The sequence below is a fragment of the Petromyzon marinus genome, unplaced genomic scaffold (genome assembly GCF_048934315.1).
Source record: "Petromyzon marinus isolate PM22_M1 ecotype Great Lakes invasive population unplaced genomic scaffold, UKy_Petmar_22M1.pri1.0 PM_G_Scaffold_49, whole genome shotgun sequence".
In the NCBI taxonomy this organism is placed as follows: Eukaryota; Metazoa; Chordata; class Hyperoartia; order Petromyzontiformes; family Petromyzontidae; genus Petromyzon; species Petromyzon marinus.
In genome coordinates this window covers 256,032-277,562 of record NW_027423001.1, presented here as the reverse complement: position 1 = coordinate 277,562, position 21,531 = coordinate 256,032, and the positions used below count along the sequence as shown (strand labels likewise).

Sequence of the window (21,531 nt, the reverse complement as noted above, 5' to 3'; positions counted from 1 at the left end):
AAGGATTTGACAAACCATTTGGGGTCTTAATTGATTGTTCACGCTTACAGTTACCAAGAGAGATTCGTTCATGAGGCTATCCGCACGTACAAACACGGAGACAATTTCAACCGAGGAGATGGATTCTGGGCTTAGCAATCATTGGAAGGATTTGATAAACCATTTGGGGTCTTAATTGCTTGTTCACCCTTACGGTTACCAAGAGAGATTCGTTCATGAGGCTATCCGCACGTACAAACACGGAGACAATTTCAACCGAGGAGATGGATTCTGGGCTTAGCAATCGTTGGAAGGATTTGACAAACCATTTGGGGTCTTAATTGATTGTTCACACTTACGGTTACCAAGAGAGATTCGTTCATGAGGCTATCCGCACGTACAAACACGGAGACAATTTCAACCGAGGAGATGGATTCTGGGCTTAGCAATCATTGGAAGGATTTGATCAACCATTTGGGGTCTTAATTGCTTGTTCACCCTTACGGTTACCAAGAGAGATTCGTTCATGAGGCTATCCGCACGTACAAACACGGAGACAATTTCAACCGAGGAGATGGATTCTGGGCTTAGCAATCGTTGGAAGGATTTGATAAACCATTTGGGGTCTTAATTGATTGTTCACGCTTACGGTTACCAAGAGAGATTCGTTCATGAGGCTATCCGCATATACAAACACGGAGACAATTTCAACCGAGAAGATGGATTCTGGGCTTAGCAATCGTTGGAAGGATTTGATAAACCATTTCGGGTCTTAATTGATTGTTCACGCTTACGGTTACCAAGAGAGTTTCGTTCATGAGGCTATCCGCACGTACAAACACGGAGACAATTTCAACCGAGGAGATGGATTCTGGGCTTAGTAATCGTTGGAAGGATTTGATAAACCATTTGGGGTCTTAATTGATTGTTCACGATTACGGTTACCAAGAGAGATTCGTTCATGAGGCTATCTGCATATACAAACACGGAGACAATTTCAACCGAGGAGATGGATTCTGGGCTTAGCAATCGTTGGAAGGATTTGCTAAACCATTTCGGGTCTTGATTGATTGTTCACGCTTACGGTGACTTTCAGACCGCATCCATTATTTTCGTCTCCCCCCTCCTCTTTTCCGAACATAGATGGACTCGTCCATCTGAACAAACTTCCAAATCGCTCTCCGTGGTGCTGACGTTAAAAAAAACCCGCCATTTTTATTCAAATTGTTCTTGCTGTGGTTTTCACACCTGACGATGATTGCTTCTTGTGTTGCAGTCGAAACGTCGTGAGAATTTTATTGTTTTATATTTTTATTATTTTATTGTTTCCCTTCTACGTGGCGGTGACTTTACCGAAAGAACCAAGAATAAGACCCTAATAGTTCAGTGGGCTTTACCAGGTTTAAATTTACATTTATTTTTATACTGTTCAATTGATTTGTTTTCCTATACGTTGCACTCCTGACACGTGTTCTTGTAGCCGTTTGTTGTTGGAACGTTCTGACCCACCCCATCTGTGAACAAAGAGCTTTACAGCTCATCGGATTCCTCCTGCAGTGTATATACATATTCCGATTCTGTTTCGATTTAAAGCTTTCGTGACTGCAGGGATTCACATTCTTGGTTCTTTCGGTAAAGTCACCGCCACGTAGACTGGAAATAAAATAATGAAGTCAAGTAATAATGCAATTCTCACGACGTTTCGGCCACAACACAAGTGGCCTTCTTCAGGTGAAGAAACAGGGCTATCAAGAAGACGGAGCTTGAATGAACGCTGTTAAGCAAGGACCACGTCTTTTGAAGCTGTGTGGGCGGAATTTTGATTTAAAGCTTTCGTGACTGCAGTGATTCATATTGTTAGCTCTTTCGGTATGGTCACGTTGAAGGGAAACAATAAAATAATAAAATATATATAAAACAATAAATTTTTTATTGTTTTATATATTTTATTATTTTAATATATTTTATTATTTTATTGTTGCCCTTCAACGTGACTTTACCGAAAGAGCTAAGAATATGTGTGGGCAGAGTTGAATTAGCATGTTACCATCCCACCTCCCTCTCCGGAGGTGAGGCTGGTAACATGCTAATTCAACTTCGCCCACACAGCTTCAAAAGACGCGGTCCTTGCCTGACAGCGTTCATTCAAGTTCCGTCTTCTTGATAGCCCTGTTTCTTCACCTGAAGAAGGCCCACTTGTGTTGTGGCCGAAACGTCGTGAGAATCGCATTATTATTATTTTATTTCATTATTTTATTTCCAGTCTATGTGGCGGTGACTTTACCGAAAGAACCAAGAAGGTGAATTCTGATTCTGTACGAGCCTGTGAGGGCGGCTTCTGTGTAGGAGCCTGTGGGGGCGGCTTCTGTGTAGGAGCCTGTGGGGGCGGCTTCTGTGTAGGAGCCTGTGGGGGCGGCTTCTGTGTAGGAGCCTGCTGGTGCCTGTGTAGGAGCCTGTGGGGGCGGCTTCTGTGTAGGATCCTACGGGCGCCTGTGTAGGAGCCTGCTGGTGTCTGTGTAGGAGCCTGCTGGTGCCTGTGTAGGAGCCTGCTGGTGTGTGTGTAGGAGCCTGCTGGTGTCTGTGTAGGAGCCTGCTGGTGTCTGTGTAGGATCCTGCTGGTGTGTGTGTAGGAGCCTGTTGGTGCCTGTGTAGGAGCCTGCTGGTGTCTGTGTAGGAGCCTGCTGGTGTGTGTGTAGGAGCCTGCTGGTGCCTGTGTAGGAGCCTGCTGGTGTGTGTGTAGGAGCCTGCTGGTGCCTGTGTAGGAGCCTGCTGGTGCCTGTGTAGGAGCCTGTTGGTGCCTGTGTAGGAGCCTGCTGGTGTCTGTGTAGGAGCCTGCTGGTGTGTGTGTAGGAGCCTGCTGGTGCCTGTGTAGGAGCCTGCTGGTGCCTGTGTAGGAGCCTGTTGGTGCCTGTGTAGGAGCCTGTTGGTGTCTGTGTAGGAGCCTGCTGGTGCGTGTGTAGGAGCCTGTTGGTGCCTGTGTAGGAGCCTGCTGGTGTCTGTGTAGGAGCCTGCTGGTGTGTGTTTAGGAGCCTGCTGGTGTCTGTGTAGGAGCCTGCTGGTGTCTGTGTAGGAGCCTGCTGGTGTCTGTGTAGGAGCCTACTGGTGTCTGTGTAGGAGCCTGCTGGTGCCTGTGTAGGAGCCTGCTGGTGCCTGTGTAGGAGCCTGCTGGTGCCTGTGTAGGAGCCTGCGGACTTCTACGTAGGAGCTACGGGCGTCTCTGAGTAGGAGCCCAAGGGAGTCTCTGAGTAGGAGCTACAGGCGTCTCTGCGTGTCCGATGGGCGTCTCTGAGTAGGAGCTACGGGCGTCTCTGAGTAGGAGCTACGGGCGTCTCTGAATAGGAGCCCAAGGGAGTCTCTGCGTAGGAGCTACGGGCGTCTCTGAGTAGGAGCTACAGGCGTCTTTGAGTAGGAGCTACAGGCATCTCTGAGTACGAGCTACAGGCGTCTCTGAGTAGGAGCTAAGGGCGTCTCTGAGTAGGAGCTACGGGCGTCTCTGAGTAGGAGCTACGGGCGTCTCTGAGTAGGAGCTACAGGCGTCTCTGAGTAGGAGCTACAGGCGTCTCTGAGTAGGAGCTATGGGCGTCTCTGTGTAGGAGCTACAGGCGTCTCTGAGTAGGAGCTACGGGCGTCTCTGAGTAGGAGCTACGGGCGTCTCTGAGTAAGAGCTACGGGCGTCTCTGAGCAGGAGCTACAGGCGTCTCTGAGTAGGAGCTACGGGCGTCTCTGAGTAGGAGCTACAGGCGTCTCTGAGTAGGAGCTATGGGCGTCTCTGAGTAGGAGCTACGGGCGTCTCTGAGTAGAAGCTACAGGCATCTCTGAGTAGCGATGTGCGTCTCTGTATCCCTCTCTCTTCCTCACGTAGATGTTCGTAGTGGGCATCTGCAGGAACCACTCCACGTCCAGGACCTCGGTGTCCGTGGGGTCGCCCGTCCAGGTGCAGCCCAGCACCACCGTCTCCCCCTGCACTTTCTCCATCCACGAGACGGCTGCAAAGAGGGGGGAAAGGGGGTGGTGGTGGTGACACGGTTGTGAAGTAATATCTTCAAGTAGACTCACACAGAGACCCGTAGACTCACACAGAGACCTGTAGACTCATACGGAGACCCATAGACTCACAGAGACCCATAGACTTTACACAGATACCCGTAGACTCACACATATACCCATAGACTCACACAGAGACCCATAGACTCACACAAATACCCGTAGACTCACACAGACACCCGTAGACTCACACAGACACCCGTAGACTTACACAGAGACCTGTAGACTCACACGGAGACCCATAGACTCACAGAGACCCATAGACTTTACACAGATACCCGTAGACTCACACATATACCCATAGACTCACACAGACACCCGTAGACTCACACAGATACCCGTAGACTCACACAGAGACCCGTAGACTCACACAGAGACCCGTAGACTCACACATAGACCCATAGACTCACACAGAGACCCGTAGACTCACACAGAGACCCGTAGACTCACACAGAGACCCGTAGACTCACACAGATACCCGTAGACTCACACAGAGACCCGTAGACTCACACAGAGACCCGTAGACTCACACAGATGCCCGTAGACTCACACAGAGACCCATAGACTCACACGGAGACCCAAAGACTCAGAGAGAGCCATAGACTTTACACAGATACCCGTAGATTCATACAGAGAACCGTAGACTCACACAGAGACCCGTAGACTCAAACAGAGACACGTAGACTCACACAGATACCCATAGACTCACACAGATGCCCGTAGACTCACACAGAGACCCATAGACTCACACAGAGACCCGTAGACTCACACAGATACCCGCAGACTCACACAGAGACCCATACCCAGAGAATTACACGGGGACCGATAAGATTTTATCGTGGCCTCTTGCGTTTTCACCCGCTTGAAACAAAATCAGCTAAGGTGACCCACTCCTGGGCGGAGGGGTACGTCTATATGCACGCTGAACTTCTTTCGCACAACCGTAACGTAGCCAACCGTGCGAATCGGAAGTGCGGGGGAAGGACAAAAAAACTAAACGTTAAAAGCAGATTGTTGTTGTGGTGGTGGTGGTGGCTAGACTCTCGTTGCGAAAGCTCCCTCCTCGCGGTGGCCATGAACAACACAGAGCTGCCTCTGAGCTGCCTGCTTCTTCAAGTGACTCTCTGTGGTTCACTGGGAACGGAACCCGCGGAAGTGGACATCACAGAGCTGCCTCTGAGCTGCCTGCTTCTTCAAGTGACTCTCTGTGGTTCACTGGGAACGGAACCCGCGGAAGTGGACATCACACATTGAAGTATCACCTATGAAGTGTCACCTATGAAGTGTCACCTATGAAGTGTCACCTATGAAGTGTCACCTATGAAGCGTCACCTATGAAGTGTCACCTATGAGTATCACCTATGAAGCGTCACCTATGAAGTGTCACCTATGAAGTGTCACCTATGAAGCGTCACCTATGAAGTGTCACCTATGAGTGTCACCTATGAAGTGTCACCTATGAAGTGTCACCTATGAAGTGTCACCTATGAAGTGTCACCTATGAGTATCACCTATGAAGCGTCACCTATGAGTGTCACCTATGAAGTGTCACCTATGAAGTGTCACCTATGAAGTATCACCTATGAAGTGTCACCTATGAAGTGTCCCTATGAAGTATCACCTATGAAGTATCACCTATGAAGTGTCACCTATGAAGTGTCACCTATGAAGTATCACCTATGAAGTATCACCTATGAAGTGTCACCTATGAAGTGTCACCTATGAAGTATCACCTATGAAGTATCACCTATGAAGTGTCAACTATGAAGTGTCACCTATGAAGTATCACCTATGAAGTATCACCTATGAAGTATCACCTATGAAGTGTCACCTATGAAGTATCACCTATGAAGTGTCACCTATGAAGTATCACCTATGAAGTGTCACCTATGAAGTATCACCTATGAAGTATCACCTGTGGTATCACCTGTGGTATCACCTATGAAGTGTCACCTATGAAGTGTCACCTATGAAGTGTCACCTATGAAGCGTCACCTATGAGTGTCACCTATGAAGTGTCACCTATGAAGTGTCACCTATGAAGTATCACCTATGAAGTATCACCTATGAAGTGTCACCTATGAAGTGTCACCTATGAAGTATCACCTATGAAGTATCAACTATGAAGTGTCACCTATGAAGTGTCACCTATGAAGTATAACCTATGAAGTGTCACCTATGAAGTGTCACCTATAAAGTGTCACCTATGACGTGTCACCTATGAAGTGTCACCTATGAGTATCACCTATGAAGTGTCACCTATGAAGTATAACCTATGAAGTGTCACCTATGAAGTGTCACCTATGAAGTATAACCTATGAAGTGTCACCTATGAAGTGTCACCTATGAAGTGTCACCTATGACGTGTCACCTATGACGTGTCACCTATGAAGTGTCATCTATGAAGTATAACCTATGAAGTGTCACCTATGAAGTGTCACCTATGAAGTGTCACCTATGAAGTGTCACCTATGAAGTGTCACCTATGACGTGTCACCTATGACGTGTCACCTATGAGTATCACCTATGAAGTGTCACCTATGAAGTGTCACCTATGAAGTGTCACCTATGAAGTATCACCTATGATGTATCACCTATGAAGTGTCACCTATGAAGTGTCACCTATGAAGTGTCACCTATGAAGTGTCACCTATGAAGCGTCACCTATGAAGTGTCACCTATGAGTGTCACCTATGAAGTGTCACCTATGAAGTGTCACCTATGAAGTGTCACCTATGAAGTGTCACCTATGAGTATCACCTATGAAGCGTCACCTATGAGTGTCACCTATGAAGTGTCACCTATGAAGTGTCACCTATGAAGTATCACCTATGAAGTGTCACCTATGAAGTGTCCCTATGAAGTATCACCTATGAAGTATCACCTATGAAGTGTCACCTATGAAGTGTCACCTATGAAGTATCACCTATGAAGTATCACCTATGAAGTGTCACCTATGAAGTGTCACCTATGAAGTATCACCTATGAAGTATCACCTATGAAGTGTCAACTATGAAGTGTCACCTATGAAGTATCACCTATGAAGTATCACCTATGAAGTATCACCTATGAAGTGTCACCTATGAAGTATCACCTATGAAGTGTCACCTATGAAGTATCACCTATGAAGTGTCACCTATGAAGTATCACCTATGAAGTATCACCTGTGGTATCACCTGTGGTATCACCTATGAAGTGTCACCTATGAAGTGTCACCTATGAAGTGTCACCTATGAAGCGTCACCTATGAGTGTCACCTATGAAGTGTCACCTATGAAGTGTCACCTATGAAGTATCACCTATGAAGTATCACCTATGAAGTGTCACCTATGAAGTGTCACCTATGAAGTATCACCTATGAAGTATCAACTATGAAGTGTCACCTATGAAGTGTCACCTATGAAGTATAACCTATGAAGTGTCACCTATGAAGTGTCACCTATAAAGTGTCACCTATGACGTGTCACCTATGAAGTGTCACCTATGAGTATCACCTATGAAGTGTCACCTATGAAGTATAACCTATGAAGTGTCACCTATGAAGTGTCACCTATGAAGTATAACCTATGAAGTGTCACCTATGAAGTGTCACCTATGAAGTGTCACCTATGACGTGTCACCTATGACGTGTCACCTATGAAGTGTCATCTATGAAGTATAACCTATGAAGTGTCACCTATGAAGTGTCACCTATGAAGTGTCACCTATGAAGTGTCACCTATGAAGTGTCACCTATGACGTGTCACCTATGACGTGTCACCTATGAGTATCACCTATGAAGTGTCACCTATGAAGTGTCACCTATGAAGTGTCACCTATGAAGTATCACCTATGATGTATCACCTATGAAGTGTCACCTATGAAGTGTCACCTATGAAGTATCACCTATGAAGTATCACCTATTAAGCATCACCTATGAAGTGTCACCTATGAAGTGTCACCTATGACGTGTCACCTATGAAGTGTCACCTATGAGTATCACCTATGAAGTGTCACCTATGAAGTATAACCTATGAAGTGTCACCTATGAAGTGTCACCTATGAAGTATAACCTATGAAGTGTCACCTATGAAGTGTCACCTATGAAGTGTCACCTATGACGTGTCACCTATGACGTGTCACCTATGAGTATCACCTATGAAGTGTCACCTATGAAGTATAACCTATGAAGTGTCACCTATGATGTATCACCTATGAATTGTCACCTATGAAGTGTCACCTATGAAGTATCACCTATGAAGTATCACCTATGAAGTGTCACCTATGAAGTGTCACCTATGAAGTATCACCTATGAAGTATCACCTATGAAGTGTCAACTATGAAGTGTCACCTATGAAGTATCACCTATGAGTATCATCTATGAAGTGTCACCTATGAAGTGTCACCTATGAAGTGTCACCTATGAAGTATCACCTATGATGTATCACCTATGAATTGTCACCTATGAAGTGTCACCTATGAAGTATCACCTATGAAGTATCACCTATGAAGTGTCACCTATGAAGTGTCACCTATGAAGTATCACCTATGAAGTATCACCTATGAAGTGTCAACTATGAAGTGTCACCTATGAAGTATCACCTATGAAGTATCACCTATGAAGTATCACCTATGAAGTGTCACCTATGAAGTATCACCTATGAAGTATCACCTATGAAGTGTCACCTATGAAGTATCACCTATGAAGTGTCACCTATGAAGTGTCACCTATGAAGTATCACCTATGAAGTATCACCTATGAAGTGTCACCTATGAAGTATCACCTATGAAGTATCACCTGTGGTGTCACCTATGAAGTGTCACCTATGAAGTGTCACCTATGAAGTGTCACCTATGAAGCGTCACCTATGAGTGTCACCTATGAAGTGTCACCTATGAAGTGTCACCTATAAAGTGTCACCTATGACGTGTCACCTATGAAGTGTCACCTATGAGTATCACCTATGAAGTGTCACCTATGAAGTATAACCTATGAAGTGTCACCTATGAAGTGTCACCTATGAAGTATAACCTATGAAGTGTCACCTATGAAGTGTCACCTATGAAGTGTCACCTATGACGTGTCACCTATGACGTGTCACCTATGAGTATCACCTATGAAGTGTCACCTATGAAGTGTCACCTATGAAGTGTCACCTATGAAGTATCACCTATGAAGTATCACCTATGAAGTGTCACCTATGAAGTGTCACCTATGAAGTATCACCTATGAAGTATCACCTATGAAGTGTCACCTTTGAAGTGTCACCTATGACGTGTCACCTATGAAGTGTCACCTATGAGTATCACCTATGAAGTGTCACCTATGAAGTATAACCTATGAAGTGTCACCTATGAAGTGTCACCTATGAAGTATAACCTATGAAGTGTCACCTATGAAGTGTCACCTATGAAGTGTCACCTATGACGTGTCACCTATGACGTGTCACCTATGAGTATCACCTATGAAGTGTCACCTATGAAGTATAACCTATGAAGTGTCACCTATGAAGTGTCACCTATGAAGTGTCACCTATGAAGTGTCACCTATGACGTGTCACCTATGACGTGTCACCTATGAGAATCACCTATGAAGTGTCACCTATGAAGTGTCACCTATGAAGTGTCACCTATGAAGTGTCACCTATGAAGTATCACCTATGAAGTATCACCTATGAAGTGTCACCTATGAAGTGTCACCTATGAAGTATCACCTATGAAGTATCACCTATGAAGTGTCACCTATGAAGTGTCACCTATGAAGTATCACCTATGAAGTATCACCTATGAAGTGTCAACTATGAAGTGTCACCTATGAAGTATCACCTATGAAGTATCACCTATGAAGTATCACCTATGAAGTGTCACCTATGAAATATCACCTATGAAGTGTCACCTATGAAGTATCACCTATGAAGTGTCACCTATGAAGTATCACCTATGAAGTGTCACCTATGAAGTATCACCTATGAAGTATCACCTGTGGTATCACCTATGAAGTGTCACCTATGAAGTGTCACCTATGAAGTGTCACCTATGAAGTGTCACCTATGAAGCGTCACCTATGAGTGTCACCTATGAAGTGTCACCTATGAAGTGTCACCTATAAAGTGTCACCTATGACGTGTCACCTATGAAGTGTCACCTATGAGTATCACCTATGAAGTGTCACCTATGAAGTATAACCTATGAAGTGTCACCTATGAAGTGTCACCTATGAAGCGTCACCTATGAAGTGTCACCTATGAAGTGTCACCTATGAAGCGTCACCTATGAGTGTCACCTATGAAGTGTCACCTATGAAGTGTCACCTATGAAGTATCACCTATGAAGTATCACCTATGAAGTGTCACCTATGAAGTGTCACCTATGAAGTATCACCTATGAAGTATCAACTATGAAGTGTCACCTATGAAGTGTCACCTATGAAGTATAACCTATGAAGTGTCACCTATGAAGTGTCACCTATAAAGTGTCACCTATGACGTGTCACCTATGAAGTGTCACCTATGAGTATCACCTATGAAGTGTCACCTATGAAGTATAACCTATGAAGTGTCACCTATGAAGTGTCACCTATGAAGTATAACCTATGAAGTGTCACCTATGAAGTGTCACCTATGAAGTGTCACCTATGACGTGTCACCTATGACGTGTCACCTATGAAGTGTCATCTATGAAGTATAACCTATGAAGTGTCACCTATGAAGTGTCACCTATGAAGTGTCACCTATGAAGTGTCACCTATGAAGTGTCACCTATGACGTGTCACCTATGACGTGTCACCTATGAGTATCACCTATGAAGTGTCACCTATGAAGTGTCACCTATGAAGTGTCACCTATGAAGTATCACCTATGATGTATCACCTATGAAGTGTCACCTATGAAGTGTCACCTATGAAGTATCACCTATGAAGTATCACCTATTAAGCATCACCTATGAAGTGTCACCTATGAAGTGTCACCTATGACGTGTCACCTATGAAGTGTCACCTATGAGTATCACCTATGAAGTGTCACCTATGAAGTATAACCTATGAAGTGTCACCTATGAAGTGTCACCTATGAAGTATAACCTATGAAGTGTCACCTATGAAGTGTCACCTATGAAGTGTCACCTATGACGTGTCACCTATGACGTGTCACCTATGAGTATCACCTATGAAGTGTCACCTATGAAGTATAACCTATGAAGTGTCACCTATGATGTATCACCTATGAATTGTCACCTATGAAGTGTCACCTATGAAGTATCACCTATGAAGTATCACCTATGAAGTGTCACCTATGAAGTGTCACCTATGAAGTATCACCTATGAAGTATCACCTATGAAGTGTCAACTATGAAGTGTCACCTATGAAGTATCACCTATGAGTATCATCTATGAAGTGTCACCTATGAAGTGTCACCTATGAAGTGTCACCTATGAAGTATCACCTATGATGTATCACCTATGAATTGTCACCTATGAAGTGTCACCTATGAAGTATCACCTATGAAGTATCACCTATGAAGTGTCACCTATGAAGTGTCACCTATGAAGTATCACCTATGAAGTATCACCTATGAAGTGTCAACTATGAAGTGTCACCTATGAAGTATCACCTATGAAGTATCACCTATGAAGTATCACCTATGAAGTGTCACCTATGAAGTATCACCTATGAAGTATCACCTATGAAGTGTCACCTATGAAGTATCACCTATGAAGTGTCACCTATGAAGTGTCACCTATGAAGTATCACCTATGAAGTATCACCTATGAAGTGTCACCTATGAAGTATCACCTATGAAGTATCACCTGTGGTGTCACCTATGAAGTGTCACCTATGAAGTGTCACCTATGAAGTGTCACCTATGAAGCGTCACCTATGAGTGTCACCTATGAAGTGTCACCTATGAAGTGTCACCTATAAAGTGTCACCTATGACGTGTCACCTATGAAGTGTCACCTATGAGTATCACCTATGAAGTGTCACCTATGAAGTATAACCTATGAAGTGTCACCTATGAAGTGTCACCTATGAAGTATAACCTATGAAGTGTCACCTATGAAGTGTCACCTATGAAGTGTCACCTATGACGTGTCACCTATGACGTGTCACCTATGAGTATCACCTATGAAGTGTCACCTATGAAGTGTCACCTATGAAGTGTCACCTATGAAGTATCACCTATGAAGTATCACCTATGAAGTGTCACCTATGAAGTGTCACCTATGAAGTATCACCTATGAAGTATCACCTATGAAGTGTCACCTTTGAAGTGTCACCTATGACGTGTCACCTATGAAGTGTCACCTATGAGTATCACCTATGAAGTGTCACCTATGAAGTATAACCTATGAAGTGTCACCTATGAAGTGTCACCTATGAAGTATAACCTATGAAGTGTCACCTATGAAGTGTCACCTATGAAGTGTCACCTATGACGTGTCACCTATGACGTGTCACCTATGAGTATCACCTATGAAGTGTCACCTATGAAGTATAACCTATGAAGTGTCACCTATGAAGTGTCACCTATGAAGTGTCACCTATGAAGTGTCACCTATGACGTGTCACCTATGACGTGTCACCTATGAGAATCACCTATGAAGTGTCACCTATGAAGTGTCACCTATGAAGTGTCACCTATGAAGTGTCACCTATGAAGTATCACCTATGAAGTATCACCTATGAAGTGTCACCTATGAAGTGTCACCTATGAAGTATCACCTATGAAGTATCACCTATGAAGTGTCACCTATGAAGTGTCACCTATGAAGTATCACCTATGAAGTATCACCTATGAAGTGTCAACTATGAAGTGTCACCTATGAAGTATCACCTATGAAGTATCACCTATGAAGTATCACCTATGAAGTGTCACCTATGAAATATCACCTATGAAGTGTCACCTATGAAGTATCACCTATGAAGTGTCACCTATGAAGTATCACCTATGAAGTGTCACCTATGAAGTATCACCTATGAAGTATCACCTGTGGTATCACCTATGAAGTGTCACCTATGAAGTGTCACCTATGAAGTGTCACCTATGAAGTGTCACCTATGAAGCGTCACCTATGAGTGTCACCTATGAAGTGTCACCTATGAAGTGTCACCTATAAAGTGTCACCTATGACGTGTCACCTATGAAGTGTCACCTATGAGTATCACCTATGAAGTGTCACCTATGAAGTATAACCTATGAAGTGTCACCTATGAAGTGTCACCTATGAAGCGTCACCTATGAAGTGTCACCTATGAGTGTCACCTATGAAGCGTCACCTATGAAGTGTCACCTATGACGTGTCACCTATGAAGTGTCACCTATGAGTATCACCTATGAAGCGTCACCTATGAAGTGTCACCTATGAAGTGTCACCTATGAAGTGTCACCTATGAAGCGTCACCTATGAAGTGTCACCTATGAGTGTCACCTATGAAGTGTCACCTATGAAGTGTCACCTATGAAGTGTCACCTATGAAGTGTCACCTATGAGTATCACCTATGAAGCGTCACCTATGAGTGTCACCTATGAAGTGTCACCTATGAAGTGTCACCTATGAAGTATCACCTATGAAGTGTCACCTATGAAGTGTCCCTATGAAGTATCACCTATGAAGTATCACCTATGAAGTGTCACCTATGAAGTGTCACCTATGAAGTATCACCTATGAAGTATCACCTATGAAGTGTCACCTATGAAGTGTCACCTATGAAGTATCACCTATGAAGTATCACCTATGAAGTGTCAACTATGAAGTGTCACCTATGAAGTATCACCTATGAAGTATCACCTATGAAGTATCACCTATGAAGTGTCACCTATGAAGTATCACCTATGAAGTGTCACCTATGAAGTATCACCTATGAAGTGTCACCTATGAAGTATCACCTATGAAGTATCACCTGTGGTATCACCTGTGGTATCACCTATGAAGTGTCACCTATGAAGTGTCACCTATGAAGTGTCACCTATGAGTGTCACCTATGAAGTGTCACCTATGAAGTGTCACCTATGAAGTATCACCTATGAAGTATCACCTATGAAGTGTCACCTATGAAGTGTCACCTATGAAGTATCACCTATGAAGTATCAACTATGAAGTGTCACCTATGAAGTGTCACCTATGAAGTATAACCTATGAAGTGTCACCTATGAAGTGTCACCTATAAAGTGTCACCTATGACGTGTCACCTATGAAGTGTCACCTATGAGTATCACCTATGAAGTGTCACCTATGAAGTATAACCTATGAAGTGTCACCTATGAAGTGTCACCTATGAAGTATAACCTATGAAGTGTCACCTATGAAGTGTCACCTATGAAGTGTCACCTATGACGTGTCACCTATGACGTGTCACCTATGAAGTGTCATCTATGAAGTATAACCTATGAAGTGTCACCTATGAAGTGTCACCTATGAAGTGTCACCTATGAAGTGTCACCTATGAAGTGTCACCTATGACGTGTCACCTATGACGTGTCACCTATGAGTATCACCTATGAAGTGTCACCTATGAAGTGTCACCTATGAAGTGTCACCTATGAAGTATCACCTATGATGTATCACCTATGAAGTGTCACCTATGAAGTGTCACCTATGAAGTATCACCTATGAAGTGTCACCTATGACGTGTCACCTATGACGTGTCACCTATGAGTATCACCTATGAAGTGTCACCTATGAAGTGTCACCTATGAAGTGTCACCTATGAAGTGTCACCTATGAAGTATCACCTATGATGCATCACCTATGAAGTGTCACCTATGAAGTGTCACCTATGAAGTATCACCTATGAAGTATCACCTATGAAGTGTCACCTATGAAGTGTCACCTATGAAGTATCACCTATGAAGTATCACCTATGAAGTGTCACCTATGAAGTGTCACCTATGAAGTATCACCTATGAAGTATCACCTATGAAGTGTCAACTATGAAGTGTCACCTATGAAGTATCACCTATGAAGTATCACCTATGAAGTATCACCTATGAAGTGTCACCTATGAAATATCACCTATGAAGTGTCACCTATGAAGTATCACCTATGAAGTGTCACCTATGAAGTATCACCTATGAAGTGTCACCTATGAAGTATCACCTATGAAGTATCACCTGTGGTATCACCTATGAAGTGTCACCTATGAAGTGTCACCTATGAAGTGTCACCTATGAAGTGTCACCTATGAAGCGTCACCTATGAGTGTCACCTATGAAGTGTCACCTATGAAGTGTCACCTATAAAGTGTCACCTATGACGTGTCACCTATGAAGTGTCACCTATGAGTATCACCTATGAAGTGTCACCTATGAAGTATAACCTATGAAGTGTCACCTATGAAGTGTCACCTATGAAGCATCACCTATGAAGTGTCACCTATGAGTGTCACCTATGAAGCGTCACCTATGAAGTGTCACCTATGACGTGTCACCTATGAAGTGTCACCTATGAGTATCACCTATGAAGCGTCACCTATGAAGTGTCACCTATGAAGTGTCACCTATGAAGTGTCACCTATGAAGCGTCACCTATGAAGTGTCACCTATGAGTGTCACCTATGAAGTGTCACCTATGAAGTGTCACCTATGAAGTGTCACCTATGAAGTGTCACCTATGAGTATCACCTATGAAGCGTCACCTATGAGTGTCACCTATGAAGTGTCACCTATGAAGTGTCACCTATGAAGTATCACCTATGAAGTGTCACCTATGAAGTGTCCCTATGAAGTATCACCTATGAAGTATCACCTATGAAGTATCACCTATGAAGTGTCACCTATGACGTGTCACCTATGACGTGTCACCTATGAGTATCACCTATGAAGTGTCACCTATGAAGTGTCACCTATGAAGTGTCACCTATGAAGTGTCACCTATGAAGTATCACCTATGATGCATCACCTATGAAGTGTCACCTATGAAGTGTCACCTATGAAGTATCACCTATGAAGTATCACCTATGAAGTGTCACCTATGAAGTGTCACCTATGAAGTATCACCTATGAAGTATCACCTATGAAGTGTCACCTATGAAGTGTCACCTATGAAGTATCACCTATGAAGTATCACCTATGAAGTGTCAACTATGAAGTGTCACCTATGAAGTATCACCTATGAAGTATCACCTATGAAGTATCACCTATGAAGTGTCACCTATGAAATATCACCTATGAAGTGTCACCTATGAAGTATCACCTATGAAGTGTCACCTATGAAGTATCACCTATGAAGTGTCACCTATGAAGTATCACCTATGAAGTATCACCTGTGGTATCACCTATGAAGTGTCACCTATGAAGTGTCACCTATGAAGTGTCACCTATGAAGTGTCACCTATGAAGCGTCACCTATGAGTGTCACCTATGAAGTGTCACCTATGAAGTGTCACCTATAAAGTGTCACCTATGACGTGTCACCTATGAAGTGTCACCTATGAGTATCACCTATGAAGTGTCACCTATGAAGTATAACCTATGAAGTGTCACCTATGAAGTGTCACCTATGAAGCATCACCTATGAAGTGTCACCTATGAGTGTCACCTATGAAGCGTCACCTATGAAGTGTCACCTATGACGTGTCACCTATGAAGTGTCACCTATGAGTATCACCTATGAAGCGTCACCTATGAAGTGTCACCTATGAAGTGTCACCTATGAAGTGTCACCTATGAAGCGTCACCTATGAAGTGTCACCTATGAGTGTCACCTATGAAGTGTCACCTATGAAGTGTCACCTATGAAGTGTCACCTATGAAGTGTCACCTATGAGTATCACCTATGAAGCGTCACCTATGAGTGTCACCTATGAAGTGTCACCTATGAAGTGTCACCTATGAAGTATCACCTATGAAGTGTCACCTATGAAGTGTCCCTATGAAGTATCACCTATGAAGTATCACCTATGAAGTGTCACCTATGAAGTGTCACCTATGAAGTATCACCTATGAAGTATCACCTATGAAGTGTCACCTATGAAGTGTCACCTATGAAGTATCACCTATGAAGTATCACCTATGAAGTGTCAACTATGAAGTGTCACCTATGAAGTATCACCTATGAAGTATCACCTATGAAGTATCACCTATGAAGTGTCACCTATGAAGTATCACCTATGAAGTGTCACCTATGAAGTATCACCTATGAAGTGTCACCTATGAAGTATCACCTATGAAGTATCACCTGTGGTATCACCTGTGGTATCACCTATGAAGTGTCACCTATGAAGTGTCACCTATGAAGTGTCACCTATGAAGCGTCACCTATGAGTGTCACCTATGAAGTGTCACCTATGAAGTGTCACCTATGAAGTATCACCTATGAAGTATCACCTATGAAGTGTCACCTATGAAGTGTCACCTATGAAGTATCACCTATGAAGTATCAACTATGAAGTGTCACCTATGAAGTGTCACCTATGAAGTATAACCTATGAAGTGTCACCTATGAAGTGTCACCTATAAAGTGTCACCTATGACGTGTCACCTATGAAGTGTCACCTATGAGTATCACCTATGAAGTGTCACCTATGAAGTATAACCTATGAAGTGTCACCTATGAAGTGTCACCTATGAAGTATAACCTATGAAGTGTCACCTATGAAGTGTCACCTATGAAGTGTCACCTATGACGTGTCACCTATGACGTGTCACCTATGAAGTGTCATCTATGAAGTATAACCTATGAAGTGTCACCTATGAAGTGTCACCTATGAAGTGTCACCTATGAAGTGTCACCTATGACGTGTCACCTATGACGTGTCACCTATGAGTATCACCTATGAAGTGTCACCTATGAAGTGTCACCTATGAAGTGTCACCTATGAAGTATCACCTATGATGTATCACCTATGAAGTGTCACCTATGAAGTGTCACCTATGAAGTATCACCTATGAAGTATCACCTATTAAGCATCACCTATGAAGTGTCACCTATGAAGTGTCACCTATGACGTGTCACCTATGAAGTGTCACCTATGAGTATCACCTATGAAGTGTCACCTATGAAGTATAACCTATGAAGTGTCACCTATGAAGTGTCACCTATGAAGTATAACCTATGAAGTGTCACCTATGAAGTGTCACCTATGAAGTGTCACCTATGACGTGTCACCTATGACGTGTCACCTATGAGTATCACCTATGAAGTGTCACCTATGAAGTATAACCTATGAAGTGTCACCTATGATGTATCACCTATGAATTGTCACCTATGAAGTGTCACCTATGAAGTATCACCTATGAAGTATCACCTATGAAGTGTCACCTATGAAGTGTCACCTATGAAGTATCACCTATGAAGTATCACCTATGAAGTGTCAACTATGAAGTGTCACCTATGAAGTATCACCTATGAGTATCATCTATGAAGTGTCACCTATGAAGTGTCACCTATGAAGTGTCACCTATGAAGTATCACCTATGATGTATCACCTATGAATTGTCACCTATGAAGTGTCACCTATGAAGTATCACCTATGAAGTATCACCTATGAAGTGTCACCTATGAAGTGTCACCTATGAAGTATCACCTATGAAGTATCACCTATGAAGTGTCAACTATGAAGTGTCACCTATGAAGTATCACCTATGAAGTATCACCTATGAAGTGTCACCTATGAAGTATCACCTATGAAGTATCACCTATGAAGTGTCACCTATGAAGTATCACCTATGAAGTGTCACCTATGAAGTGTCACCTATGAAGTATCACCTATGAAGTATCACCTATGAAGTGTCACCTATGAAGTATCACCTATGAAGTATCACCTGTGGTGTCACCTATGAAGTGTCACCTATGAAGTGTCACCTATGAAGTGTCACCTATGAAGCGTCACCTATGAGTGTCACCTATGAAGTGTCACCTATGAAGTGTCACCTATAAAGTGTCACCTATGACGTGTCACCTATGAAGTGTCACCTATGAGTATCACCTATGAAGTGTCACCTATGAAGTATAACCTATGAAGTGTCACCTATGAAGTGTCACCTATGAAGTATAACCTATGAAGTGTCACCTATGAAGTGTCACCTATGAAGTGTCACCTATGACGTGTCACCTATGAGTATCACCTATGAAGTGTCACCTATGAAGTGTCACCTATGAAGTGTCACCTATGAAGTGTCACCTATGAAGTGTCACCTATGAAGTATCACCTATGAAGTATCACCTATGAAGTGTCACCTATGAAGTGTCACCTATGAAGTATCACCTATGAAGTATCACCTATGAAGTGTCACCTTTGAAGTGTCACCTATGACGTGTCACCTATGAAGTGTCACCTATGAGTATCACCTATGAAGTGTCACCTATGAAGTATAACCTATGAAGTGTCACCTATGAAGTGTCACCTATGAAGTATAACCTATGAAGTGTCACCTATGAAGTGTCACCTATGAAGTGTCACCTATGACGTGTCACCTATGACGTGTCACCTATGAGTATCACCTATGAAGTGTCACCTATGAAGTATAACCTATGAAGTGTCACCTATGAAGTGTCACCTATGAAGTGTCACCTATGAAGTGTCACCTATGACGTGTCACCTATGACGTGTCACCTATGAGTATCACCTATGAAGTGTCACCTATGAAGTGTCACCTATGAAGTGTCACCTATGAAGTGTCACCTATGAAGTATCACCTATGATGCATCACCTATGAAGTGTCACCTATGAAGTGTCACCTATGAAGTATCACCTATGAAGTATCACCTATGAAGTGTCACCTATGAAGTGTCACCTATGAAGTATCACCTATGAAGTATCACCTATGAAGTGTCACCTATGAAGTGTCACCTATGAAGTATCACCTATGAAGTATCACCTATGAAGTGTCAACTATGAAGTGTCACCTATGAAGTATCACCTATGAAGTATTACCTATGAAGTATCACCTATGAAGTGTCACCTATGAAATATCACCTATGAAGTGTCACCTATGAAGTATCACCTATGAAGTGTCACCTATGAAGTATCACCTATGAAGTGTCACCTATGAAGTATCACCTATGAAGTATCACCTGTGGTATCACCTATGAAGTGTCACCTATGAAGTGTCACCTATGAAGTGTCACCTATGAAGTGTCACCTATGAAGTGTCACCTATGAAGCGTCACCTATGAGTGTCACCTATGAAGTGTCACCTATGAAGTGTCACCTATAAAGTGTCACCTATGACGTGTCACCTATGAAGTGTCACCTATGAGTATCACCTATGAAGTGTCACCTATGAAGTATAACCTATGAAGTGTCACCTATGAAGTGTCACCTATGAAGTGTCACCTATGAAGTGTCACCTATGAAGTGTCACCTATGAAGTATCACCTATGATGCATCACCTATGAAGTGTCACCTATGAAGTGTCACCTATGAAGTATCACCTATGAAGTATCACCTATGAAATGTCACCTATGAAGTGTCACCTATGAAGTATCACCTATGAAGTATCACCTATGAAGTGTCACCTATGAAGTGTCACCTATGAAGTATCACCTATGAAGTATCACCTATGAAGTGTCAACTATGAAGTGTCACCTATGAAGTATCACCTATGAAGTATCACCTATGAAGTATCACCTATGAAGTGTCACCTATGAAATATCACCTATGAAGTGTCACCTATGAAGTATCACCTATGAAGTGTCACCTATGAAGTATCACCTATGAAGTGTCACCTATGAAGTATCACCTATGAAGTATCACCTGTGGTATCACCTATGAAGTGTCACCTATGAAGTGTCACCTATGAAGTGTCACCTATGAAGCGTCACCTATGAGTGTCACCTATGAAGTGTCACCTATGAAGTGTCACCTATAAAGTGTCACCTATGACGTGTCACCTATGAAGTGTCACCTATGAGTATCACCTATGAAGTGTCACCTATGAAGTGTCACCTATGAAGTGTCACCTATGAAGTGTCACCTATGAAGTGTCACCTATGAAGTGTCACCTATGATGAAGGTCTGACACGCGAGGGAGACTGTGTCCAGGAAAGACAAAGCTCCCCCGTGTAGCCTTCAACAGGCTGTAGAGGCAAGTGCTGCTAGCGAGTCAGCAGCAGCAGCTGCTACAACATGTGACACAGCACCACGCCCGGCCGCCTTTGTCTCCCTCCCTCCCCCCCCCAGTGGCGACGTTCAACCCAGTCGCTAACCACTGCGCCACCGCTCCCCGTTACCGCACCAGCCTCGTGTGCCAGGCTAGGTTCACTTTGAGACATCGAACACCCCCTCACAGATCCGCACCGCCCGCACCGCCCCCGCCCACCACCGTTATCAACGCCGCTCGTGCCAGGCTAGGTGCACTTGGGAAAACAGAACAAACTTACCCAAACAAACACACACACAAACACAAAGCCTCGCCAATAAGACGGCACGACCAGCGAGACAGCCGCCGACTCACCGCTCATAGCGATCGCAGTCACCTGCAGCAGCAGCAGCGGCAGCAGCAGCGGCAGCAGCAGCGCAGAGCGAGACGCCGCCATAGCCGCCATCTTGTCTTCTCCTCGTCTCTCTCGCGTCCTGACGTCACGCAT

The 21,531-nt window shown here is 43.6% G+C and overlaps 1 protein-coding gene across 2 annotated transcripts in view; it reads right to left on the bottom strand.

Moving 5' to 3' along the window:
• LOC142917410 (coxsackievirus and adenovirus receptor homolog) overlaps positions 1-21,498 on the bottom strand; it is a 67,389-nt gene extending 45,891 nt beyond the window's left edge. For both annotated transcript variants that reach the window (XM_076062067.1, XM_076062068.1), the window contains exons 1-2: positions 21,399-21,498; positions 3,838-3,965 (exon numbers count right to left, since the gene is read on the bottom strand). In XM_076062067.1, the coding sequence (XP_075918182.1) occupies positions 3,838-3,965; positions 21,399-21,489 (219 nt within the window). In that variant the 5' untranslated portion in view covers positions 21,490-21,498. The remainder of the gene's footprint in view (positions 1-3,837; positions 3,966-21,398) is intronic.
• Between the last annotated feature and the right edge of the window lie 33 nt (positions 21,499-21,531).